The sequence below is a fragment of the Anas platyrhynchos genome, chromosome 13 (assembly GCF_047663525.1).
Source record: "Anas platyrhynchos isolate ZD024472 breed Pekin duck chromosome 13, IASCAAS_PekinDuck_T2T, whole genome shotgun sequence".
NCBI classification, from domain to species: Eukaryota; Metazoa; Chordata; class Aves; order Anseriformes; family Anatidae; genus Anas; species Anas platyrhynchos.
This window is the reverse complement of record NC_092599.1, coordinates 14,065,618-14,077,518: the sequence shown is the minus strand read 5'-3', so window position 1 is coordinate 14,077,518 and position 11,901 is coordinate 14,065,618. Positions and strand designations below refer to the sequence as shown.

Below are 11,901 nucleotides of genomic sequence, written 5' to 3'. Positions count from 1 at the left end.
AATGTTGGGTTTAAACGTAGATGCATTGATTTTTGTCAAGATAGAATATTTGGCTAATTCATTGCAATGTTATCACATATTCAGGTGGCTCTTTTCCAAAGCAACCCAGTGCTGTTTGTTTTCAACCAACAAGTAGTAATTTCCCGGTTGTAATGTTATATTATTATTTAAAATAGGCAAGGGGATTTTTTTTCAACATGGTTTGAAAAATAATTTGCTAAGCTTTCATATTTAGCAATCTTTTCTGGAAAAAAAAAAAAAAAGTTTGCAACTATGTCTCACACTATCTTCCCTCTCTGTTTAACACAGAAGTCAGCAAGTGACTACAACAACTTCGACAGAGAATTTCTAAATGAAAAGCCAAGATTATCTTACAGCGACAAAAACCTGATCGAGTCTATGGATCAGTCTGCATTTGATGGATTTTCTTTTATCAACCCTAAATTTGAACAGATCTTAGAAAAATGATCTCTGAACAGTCGGACTTTAAAGCAGGGTTAAACATTAAGAACAGAAAACTCCAAGTGCTAAGTGTTACCGTTCCAACGATGTTGTCAATACTTCAGAATAATAACACAATAGTGTGATTAATTATGTCTAGCTGCTGATTTATTGGCAGTGTTCTTTTATGCATGGTTGGGTTTAAGGTATGTGAATCATGTGCATTATTTTCTCTATTTGGGAAAATGTAAATTGTTTGGTTACTTGAATGTAGTTATATTATATATATATATGCTGTATATTTTGCTCGGAGGAAGACATTGGGGAACATAATATGTCTTTTTAAAAGTGTTTTGAGCCCTTGGTTCTTTTATTTGTCTTCAATTAAAAGAAAGTTATGTTAAACTTTCATTCCTGGCTATGATTTTTTTTTTTTCCCCTAGAAATATTCAGTTAAACTCCAGTTCATTTAATCTACAGTAAAAAATAATAATTTGCAAGCCCTCTTCACTTACAAAGATAGTACAAATATTTTAGGAGAACTAGTGGAAATGAAGAATTAAGGAAACGCAAAGATTCATAGAACAGTCTGGAAGCTTGAGATGCTTAATTGTTAGTGGCAAGGGGGAAGTGCCACTCTTATGCTGGAGTCTCTTACCCAAAGCAGCCAGTGCCACTCCTATGGCTAATATCCTTGACTATTGCAGTTAATAAAAACCTCAAGCCTTTAGCTTTACAAGTCTGGGAAAAAATTAGAAACAAATTTTTTTTCCCCTCCACCAAAAGGGCTTTTAAAAAAATTGATGACAGAGTGAGTAACTCCAGTCAACTTTGACCTCTGCAGGTCTCCAGCTGCAGTGTAGCTGGGAAGTATTCTAGAGCTCCTCTCCTTTCCTCTGTGTGCCAGGCTTTGGTGGTCATTTTAAACACTTACTCTGAGGAAGGAGAAGCATTAGACAGCTTGGTCTAAGTATCCAGCAGCAGCATACCACCAGAAAATATGACTTCCACTGTTAAAAGTCCAGTTCTACAGCGGGATCTCGGTTGAGGTGTTTTTCCTCCAAGTAGTAGCTGCTGTATGCTTTGCCAGCAGCAGCACCTTGATTACACCATCTGAATGGGGGCACTGACCTGCTACAGGAGCCTGCTCAGGTTGGAGCGACCAGAAATGAAAGCACCGCAGGCTGTACAGCTGCACGGCCTCTGGACTGCCTCTGCTGAACGGCTGTGCCCGAGGGCCACCTGGTGGGCAGCAGACAGAGAGATTAGTTCATGCATCTCAGTCCAGGAGAGTCCTCACACTACACCGAGAAATTAATAACATACTGAAAATTAAAGTTGTTTGTTGTTTTTGTTTTGTTTTGGTCCAGAAAGCAGCCTGAATGCGTTAAAACAAACAACAAAGCCTCCCACACAAGCATACAATGTACAGTTAAAGAAAACACTAACATATTAAAAAACACCATAGCAGAGAAAATACAATGTGAATACCACGCAGAAGTACAGTGATCAACAACACGCAACAATTTGAGGATGTAACGCTAAACTACAAACTGTTAATTTTGTCCTTATCTTTCAGAATGAGAAGTGCCCCTGCAAATTACAGGCCATGTAACCTATACATGCAAATACATACCAGGAAGCAGCGTTTTGCTGTTGATTTTCAGCCTCCTGAAAAATACCAGCAGCATCTGGAAGACTATGTCAGAACAGTGTAACTTTAAGCGTATGAGTCAGATCTTAAAATACCAGTCACAAGGAGAAGCTAATAATCTTCTTACCTTTCTGCTCCACCGCGTGGACAAATCTTGATGTGCTTTTATTTAATGCATTCTTCCAACTTTTCCCTCAGTTACTGAGTTTGTTACTCGGATAAAATAACTGTAATTTAAGTAAAGTTAGTTATTCTACCAGCTGCTTAATTCTTCTGTTTATGTATAAGCTGTTTTAAACAAGCTACAATTCCTGCAGGTCAGAAAGCTGGGGAAACCAGCTGACCTGGAGGAACCCTCACCTGGCACTTCAGCTGCTGTACCAGACACAGAAAGAAACACAGCAGTGCAAGGTGTAGCATTTGATCTTTATTACTTGGATCAAATGTCAAATGATTACATTTGTCTGAAAGATTACAACGAAGGCCAATGCTGTAAGAAAAGATAGTTTAACCCCATTCTAAAGACTGCATCTGAGCCAGCAAGTGTACTAACAGTCAAAAGGTAGTAAAATACACGTGGGTATAAATATGCAAAGCCAGGACAAGGATTTTTACCTCCCCTATCGGTGACAGATCAGTCAATATTGCATGGTCAGGAACAGGAAGGGAGGACAGACGCAGCTTTTAGACAGGGACGATGATCTGCCATTCATAACAGTGCCTCCCCAGAAAGGTAGTTAGGCATTGGGGAGAACTGCTTCAAATTTACATTCATTGTCTACATTTGCTCTTACCAGCTAGAAAGGGTCAGATGCAGTCAATGGTTTAAGTACCTTCCTAAAGTAGAACAGACAACTTCATGTTTTTTTCTCTTCAAGTATCAGCATAACAGTTTATTTACACTTGTATACAACTCTTTTTACTGAACACCCACTTAGTAAAACATTCATCACAGTATATTCAAAAGCAGGCTATAAAAATACCTACTATACATAAAACATTTAGCCTCAGGGAATTTTACAGCACCTCTGAAAGTTTAGAGGTAAAACAAAGAAAAGGAGAAAGGGGAGACACCTCCAGCTGTGCTTGCCAGTGCAGAAGGGCAGCCTTTTGGCTCCCCTCTCACTAGGGGAAACCTTTCCTTCCACATTTCTTCAACCGGGTTCAAGTATCACACCCTGATAGTAAAACCCTGCTTTTCTGATACAGTATCCCGGATCTGTTGCCTGTAACTCAGAAGAAACCCTGACTCTTTCAATTTAAAGTTGTCAGACAACTCCTGGTCATGGCTGGATGGCAGAGCTTCGGAGGAGCGAGGGCTGCCTGGAGCACTGCCCCGCTTCCCACGCGAAGCACGCACGGTATCAGAGGGGGGGGATGTTATTCCTACACTTTTGCCACAAAGGTGGCCTTGTTTACTACGCATCAATAAATTAACTACTCTGAGTAGCGCTGTGTGGTCTCTCTCCTCAGATAAGAGCTATGAACACAGCGGAATTAACAAAGATCTGAAATGCGCGTTACTGAACTAACGGATCACACACACAAAGCTCTAGACAGCAGCACTTGAAGCAAGTGTTTCTGGTCATTTCACGCCCTACCCATTCCTCTTCTGAAATGGAACCCAGCGATGTGATATGGCTTACTTCCAGAGCTGAACATATTGCTGAAATTAGCTTATTAAAACAAATCACAACAGCAGCACATTATCTTATAAACCCTGCACAAACAGAAGACAACGTAGCCCTTGCCTGCAAAACTACGAGGGCCCATTATTTCACACAGGAACTGAGCAAACAAACATAAAAGTTTCTTAAAAAAAAAATCAACAATGTACATGGTAAAAGTTCAATCAGTTGAAGAAAAGTCCTTAAATCAAAAAAAAAAAAAAAAAAAAAGCACGGTCTATCTACAAAAAGATAGTTCTCACTTCAAGAACTAAGAGCCAGCAACAGTGTTGGCAGCTCACTTCAGTTGTCTGGTAACACATACAAAATACATTGATTTAGTACAGTTAGAGGGTCGTAGCCTCAACAGACATACAAAATTCCATTTTTAGCACTGGAGTTTCACAGAGAAATATAAAAGAGCAGCAAAGAATTTATATAGTGGAAGGTTGCTTAAAAACAATTAAAAAAAAGGTAGGTGCACTTTGTTAAAAAACAATTTCAGAATTTACCTGCAGTTTTTCTTGCATGAGCTGTAAGAAAGGTTAAATGCCACCTAACCTTTCTGTACTGTTTCCTGATATACATGTTAGATGTGGCTATAAGGAGAATCATACATGTTGAAATTCATTCCAAAAACTGCCAAAAAGTCATAGCACTAGTAAGAAAAGCAGCTTCTCCAGCCTTGGCAATCTGAATCCTTCTTCCCTACCTCCCAGTCTCAGAAAGCTGCTCCTCCTGTGGCCACAGCAGAAGGGGCATTTCTCTTTCTAGTTTCACCACCTGAGGCTGCTCTCCTGTACTCACACCTGCATCCCACAGCCATTACTTAATAGTGTCCTCCACTGTGATCTAAATACATCTGGCTCCTGGAAACATTGAAATCTTGCTAGCACCGCAGAAAGGGGCAAGTCTCCCCATCCCATATAAATTTAAGTTGAGGTTGGCAAACCAAAGATCACTGTAAGACGTGACTGATGAGCTTTCCAATTTAAAGTAGTTTTGCAACGTGAATCCTCCAATGCTCAAAATGCAGAATTTCTCCTGTTAAATACGCCATCAAAAAAAAATCTTCATGTAATGCTAGGCAACCATTCACAGTAAAAATAAGAGGAACTCTTACAAAAACATTAAAGAAAGTAAAATCTAGTTAAAATCTGACAGTAAAATTGACACGGGCAATTAGCCATCTTGCAGTATTCCACAGATGAACAATAAAAGCTACTGAAACTGCGCAAATTTACATATGAAAACCTAAAACCAACATTACTCTGCTTCTATAAATCTTTTTTTTACCAATACCTTTCGGCACTGGGAGTTAACCAGAACTACAGGTTTCCTCCAAAGAAGCTGAATCACATTCGAAATGTCTTAAAGTGAAGGGGAGGCGCATTTGTTCCAACTTGCTCAGCGTTCAGCACGCCGTCTCCGCTCTCAGGGACCCGAGCTGCTACTTAACGCTGTCGTGGTGGAGGAAGGGCTGCTGCCACCAGGAACTGCAGCTATAGATGGTTAGGTACTGTCCTCAGAGCTTCTTCTCTCGATCGGTCCACGCCTACATTCTGCAAATTTAAAGACAAAAAGGACTTTAAAGCACGAGTCTCGTGATCAGACACAGCTTGGCTCAACACACAACTATTACACAAAACAAAAATTAAGCAAGTTTTGATGCTTATTTCCTCAACGTCTCTTGTAAAACAAAACAAAAGGTCCCAGCACAGACTAGAAATCAGAAGCCAGGCTCTGACTTCGTCCCAGCCTCCACGTGCTTCGTTGAGACACAACACAGGCTCTCTCAAATAGCATCTCTAAGACACATATCACACCAGGTCTCTCCACACTATATGGAGACCACACTGTTACATTTAAAAAAATAAGTTATAAGCACAGTTTTTAATCATTTTTTCTAATCACTTCTAGCCTTTCAGACACGCATACAATGTAAGAGAAAAACTAAACCACACAGCAAAAGTCATAAACCAGACAAAAACTGACAAAATCTGGAGGGAGGGAAAGCCACCTCTCCTTTGTGTCAAGCATGCTTCAAGGAACGACTCAACATCGACAGCCAGAAAGCTGTTCTGGTCCTGTCTGTAAGGAGCTATCTCACTGGGAACCCTGAGTAACTCCCTAAAGAGCTGGTAACATAAAGTTTAAATGCACTTTGGGACATGTGGGCAGATTAGCATGTTTCCCTGACATCAGGTAACGTTCCAGTGGTTTTATAACCACATTGAGTAGAGCTGACTTTCAAAACAAGTCTCTCTAGTCCAGCTCGAGAAGAAGAGCCTCATGCAGAGAGGGGGACTCGGTACCGCTCCCAGCCTGCAGCCACACAACTGCATCCCTCAAAACTACCCCACGAAAAGCAAACCACTCCCCTCTCCAACCCAGGTTCTAGGATTTTCAGCCATTCCATAACTAAACAAGATAAACGAGTAGTACCTGATTTGATTCGGGGCTAAAGTGTGCCAACGTCATTTCTGCCCTCGCTGATTCTCCTGTATTAACGTCAGCCCTTTCCTCTCTGCCCTTGGTAAATCAGCCCATCTTCCACCATAAGCACACCACATAAAACTGCCTGGGCACACACAAACGCTGCCTGCCCCACTCTCCAACTGCTCTCTCCGAGGAAAGCAAACAATGCTCCTGTTTCAGAAAGACGCTTCCACAGGCAGCATTCCTTCTAGAGCAAAGGATACAGAGACAGCATTGGCATCTAGGAACAAGAGGAGCTGGCAGAACAAGTCACACTCTGCATGACCACAATGGAAAAAAAAAAAAAAACACCACTGTGTTGGCATTTGTTTTATTTGTTCATATTTTCTTAGTAACTGATGCAACATACCCAGAAATTCCTTGAGACTGTGGAGATGTCTCCACAGGCAATCTGAGAACATTGGCTAACATCTTTTAAGCTGAGCATCTGCTGTTGATTCAAAGAAAATTAAATGGAGCATGAAATGGAGCAACATGCAGGAATCCAGAGGTACTGGAAATTAAGGCCACAAGCAACAAGAACTAGACAGCTACAACACAAAACTAAGAGGAAACAACGTGGTCAAGGCAAAAGATTCCTCTCATCGAGTTAAATAAGGTGTGTCAGACAAAAGAAGCATCCTAGCGGCTGGGACAGCCACAAGAGGGAACACAGATATGCAGTTAAAGCTGGAACAAGACGTCCTCCAGAGTGTAGGCGAAAAGGGAAAGGCTGTGGAAGCAAAGCAGAGCGTTTTGTTTCTTCCACCACGTGGAAGAAACAAAACTTGTGTAGGACAAAGCCTAATAAATAAACCCCGGGGCTTATTAGACAAAGAAGGACCTAGCTCGAGACCAGATCAAGTGAGACTTCAAAAGGGACCACCATCCCCTTGAATGGGAGGTGGATTCCTACCCACAGCAATCACGTTAGGTTTAATTACGGCAGCTGGGACTGTGCTCCCACGTGGACTGAGAGAGACGAGCGTGCTTACAGAGGACACAGAGGTTTTAGCCTTACTTTTAGGACCAAAAGGTGTCCCCACAGCCATCCAGCAGCACCTTACCCAAACACACTTGGACAAAATTACAGTTCTGGAGCAGCACCACTGCTGCTGCGTACTGGGGAGCGCAGGAAATGCAGCAGGGGGAATCCAAACGACAGGCACCTGGCTTCGAATGCTACTTCTACCAAGGCGTAATGGGGTCTCGCAGACTTGGAACATGACATCAGGTCAGCCAGCACCATCAGGCACATTTCTTTTAAGATTCAGAAAGGCCAAGGTTTCTTAGACCACGAAAATATCCATAAAGAAGATAAAAAGCTCAAATTGGCTGGGTGAGACACCAGAAGGTGCACCTCACCGGGTCCTCTCTGGAAAGGCTCAACACAAACACATCAACTCAAACACACTCCGACACCACTGCTTCTCCTCTCCTCATCATACTCTCCCTTGTTTTGTGCTTTTTTTCCCCTACAGAACAAAGCATCCCCCAGAAACAAAGTGCTACAGATTAAAATGGCAGGCTGTCCTGTCTGCAAGTTTCATTCTGATTTGCTACATGCAATCCTCACAACAAAGCCAGAAGATTTTGCAATAAAGGGCTCCTCCAGGGAAGAGGGTTCTGAACCGCACGGGAGTCACGAGGAAAGCCAAAACAGATGAAGTTAATAAGGACCATCCCCAGATGAAGAACAAGCATAAAGAGGACCATGCAAAGAAGTGCTCTTATCAGCCAGGTTCCTCCTGGTGAGCTACAGAGAACTCACTGTCCCTTCCCATTCAGCATTAGGCCTTTCTTTTACTAAGAAAATAATTTAGGGAGGACTACTAAGCAATGCTGCCATAATAGGAGACCCCTCAGAGGGCAAAACTGCTTTTAAACCCCATGTTACTCCATTATACACATCTGCAAGAGGTTTTTTTGTTTTGTTTGGTGTGGATTTTGTTTTAACCCAAAATTGAACGTGTTTAGCTTAAAATTGCACAGTATGTCCTTAGTCACAAACCACGGAGGTGAAAGCAATCCAAGCCAGCTCTGAGTGGTTTGCCAGCACCTGTGGAACGTGTCCCTGTGACCTCTCAGGGATGTCACCTCAACAGGCAGAAAGAAGCAATCGGGCTCCCTAATTAACTGTGCTAGCAGGTACAGCAGCCTCAGGTCTCCTTCTCCATGGCATATCCAAGAGGCTGCAGCAATTAAACACAGAAAAGCGACAAGAACTCCTACATCATAATCACAACAAAGAGAATTCCCATTCCCCCAGGCCAAGCCCATGCTGCTTTAACTAAATATCAACTGGTACAGCAGGAGGCCCTCCGTCCAGGGGCTCTTTAGTTATATTAGACATTCCTGAATGCTAGAAACCTCAGAAAATTGCAGTGTAACTTCAGAAGTGCAAATGCGTAACACTTTTTTCCAAAACCCCAGTCCTGGAAAAACATACCGTATGAGAAACCTCCCCAGCAGATAAAAGCGTTCCACAACATGCCACTCTTGCTTATGCTCAAGACACAAAGACCCCCCTCAGAAAACAGCTCAAGGACTCGGTGATTTACCGCCTTTCCCCAGCCTCAATGCTACATAAACAAAGCTGCTTCGATTGCACAATGCCTCAGCCCATCTCATTTTGCCCACCGTAACATCGCAGAGAAGGGAGCCAAGGCATGACACCACATCGCAAACAAGCTGCGGTCCCTCCAGCATGGGAGAAGTTTTGTTGTAATTCTGTTTAGGATGCATACCCTGCTGTTTTGAGATCATGCGCCTGCTGGAGGGTGGAAAAACCTCCTGTTTCCATGCCTTTCAAGGCAAGTCACAACCTAGCGAGCAAATAATCTGCCTAACGCTGCTTCTGCTTTGTGAAACAGTCAATGCTTCTTACTGCACCCTGGGTAAAATTCAGCACTATCAGATCCAGTACTGGTTGCACCGAGGCACTCATCCACTCCTTGCATTTCAGCAGAACAAAAACCACCTACTTTTTCTTAGTTCCTCACTGAAAGGAAATTTAAAATTACTTCTGCCAGCAGGCAAGCTCTGAAGCCCAGTTAATGCAGAACAGCTGTTAAGGGAAGTCATTCGTATATTAAAAACACTTTTACACATTCCTGTACCTTCAGTAACTGTTGCAAGCTTAAGAGAAAACTTGCTGCCCTCTTCCAAACAGCGCATCATTGATTAGCACATCTAGAACACTAGTGCTACAGATCAGCAGGATTAAGGCTGTACAGTAACTATGGATTGTTATTTTATGCTACGGAGCAGTCCAATCACTCCCGAGGGCACTGAAGTAGATAATAATGGTGCCTAGAAAACAAACTTCAGCTTTTTCGTATCTCATGCATGATGTCGTGCTTCACAGTTTTCACAAACACACTTCAGCTAACATCAAGTGATTGTTGGCTGTTACAGTAGCTTTAAAAATTCATGCTGCAGGATCTTTGCATTACAGCAGTTTACAAAAACAGCTTTCCAGTGTCAGCCGATTAATGTTTGACAACCCATCCGCAATAAATTAACCAGGGCGATGCAGTTTTATTGTGATTTGATAATTTTTTCAAGCCATGCACTGTACAAAGATTTACTTTGGGTTTTGAGTTGTTGGGTTTGTGGGTTTTGTGGGCTTTTTGTTTGTTTTATTTCAAAGTGATTGGAATGATTTGCTTTTCAATTTATTTTGAAGTAGTAGGATGAAAACAGCACCCCAAGTTCGATAGTTGATCAGGACACGGGATTCACTGATGAGCAGGGACTGTTACAAGAGCTTCCTCAGGAGGTCTGGAAATGTCTACATTCTGTATAATAATAAAAATACAGAGGAGAATATTTATCACGCAGCAGTAAGACCAACAAAAACACCAATCACTTGCACCTTCACAAGTACACAGCTGCATTTACAGAAAAACAGAGATTTTTATTTTTAATGCCCCCGCCCCAGAATGCAGCAGACTGAGAGCTGGCTGGTGTCCCAGACCCAGACAGCAGGAAAATGTACGTACAGTAATCACTGATCCCATGCTGATGCCACCAAAAGCTCAAGTCATTCCCATTCAGGAGGAAGTCTTTTATGGGCCCAGGCAGGAATCCACTTAAACACATACTCCAGCATGTACACTTCTATCCAAATAAGCAAACTTTCAGTGCTTTGCTAAACTATGCCACGTGCTTCCTTCCCAAGCTTTAACTTTGACTGTGTGATAAACAATGTGTTATACCTGCCTCTTCCCAGACACCTTCATGGCTCAAGACTGATTGCACTGACTAGATCTCACCTCATTTTGCAGAGGTTGTAGGGAGAGAGAGAGAAAAAAAAGTAAGATGTTCAGTGCATCAAATTATTTTAAACAAAATATCCCTCCCCCCCCCCAAAAAAAAAAAAAAATCACGCTAGGCAGCACAGCTTTGACTCTGGCCACGCAGAACAAGTCTCAGGAATCAGGCCTGCCATGGTACCACCCCACGTAAATCCAGAAGGCTGTTTAGTTGCTATTCTCCGTTCTACCAAGAATGCAGATTATGAGAAACTGGGCTGAAGGTCTTTCTAAGACTTTGATCTAGGATTTGGCCTGCTTTAGACTAAACCACTGCCAGTTCCGCTAACACATTCTTCAGGCTTCACGCTGACATGCTTGACGCTGTGGTAAGCAAACTCAGCTTTCAATAATCCTCCCTCAGTTCACCCCCCCCAAAAAAAAAAGGAAAAATAGGATTTGGATTTGTTGCTCTGAGCAATATCCCTTTCTGTCACTTACCACCTAAGACAGAAGCACAAAGTAGATGTTTTACCCCAGCACTTGCTGTCTAACCCGAAGAGAGGACCCAAGCAATAGCTCAAGTAGTTCCCCTGATTTATATTCAGTAAAAAGACTGGACTCCTTCATTTGAAAAGGTCAGGAACTTAAGCTGCTACAATGCTGACAAACGCACAGCTTCAATCCACTTGAGACAAATCATCCTCACAGAGCGAGGTTTACACATACTGTAAACAAGTACTCCAGTACTCTGCCTGCAGTGTGAAAAGACGGCTTTTCAGCTGAAGCAGATAAGGAGCACGTTGTCCTGAAACACGGACTACAAATTACTTGTGGGGGCACAGAACACTACAGTAAGCAATTCTTAATCAAATAGTTTCATTGTTTAACAATGTCGTTATCTGTGATGCTAAACTTAATTAAATGCTTTGACTTCAATAGAGTATTTGAAAATTTAATTTAACAGAAACAATTACCATTTGAGTAGCTTATGTAAATGAAAGCTTTTGAAATTCTCAGAGCCCTCTGAGCAGTGTTTAAATGCAGACAGAATCAACCAGCCCCTCCATCCAGCTATCCTAAATGAACAACGTATCACCACCGTAACTCCACTGCTTCGGGTATCTTTCTGGGGGCAGGGAGAAGGGTGTTCAGGGGATTTTTATTAAAAACATCACTGTGTTGGTTTTTTTTTGATTCATTATGTCAATCTATTTCTGTTCTAAACAAACAGCTTTGTGCCTTTGTGTGCACTGCAGTGCAACTGTCCGTATGATCCCCTACGTGCACCTGAAACACAACTACACTCCCATGCCAGTTTGCTAAACATGTTACAAGCTTTCCCCCAAAATTAATGCCTTCAGTTAGAGAAGTGGTATTTTCAACAGCAATTCCCAAGAAACTT

At 42.1% G+C, this 11,901-nt stretch overlaps 2 protein-coding genes across 17 annotated transcripts in view; one reads left to right on the top strand and one right to left on the bottom strand.

The window, feature by feature from the left end:
- PRKCD (protein kinase C delta) overlaps nucleotides 1-852 on the top strand; it is a 64,806-nt gene extending 63,954 nt beyond the window's left edge. For all 5 annotated transcript variants that reach the window (XM_027467891.3, XM_027467889.3, XM_072044512.1 and 2 more), the window contains one exon: nucleotides 310-852. In XM_027467891.3, the coding sequence (XP_027323692.1) occupies nucleotides 310-468 (159 nt within the window). In that variant the 3' untranslated portion in view covers nucleotides 469-852. The remainder of the gene's footprint in view (nucleotides 1-309) is intronic.
- A 1,650-nt stretch (nucleotides 853-2,502) lies between these two features.
- The window catches only part of LOC101795985 (6-phosphofructo-2-kinase/fructose-2,6-bisphosphatase 4), a 48,677-nt gene continuing 39,278 nt past the window's right edge, over nucleotides 2,503-11,901 (bottom strand). For 9 of the 12 annotated variants that reach the window (XM_072044519.1, XM_072044522.1, XM_072044520.1 and 6 more), the window contains one exon: nucleotides 2,503-5,324. In XM_072044519.1, coding sequence (XP_071900620.1) covers nucleotides 5,265-5,324 — 60 coding nt within the window. In that variant the 3' untranslated portion in view covers nucleotides 2,503-5,264. Of the gene's footprint in view, nucleotides 5,325-9,830; nucleotides 10,041-11,901 lie in introns of all 12 variants that reach the window. The other 3 variants (XM_072044515.1, XM_072044516.1, XR_011812609.1) reach the window with 2 other exon arrangements.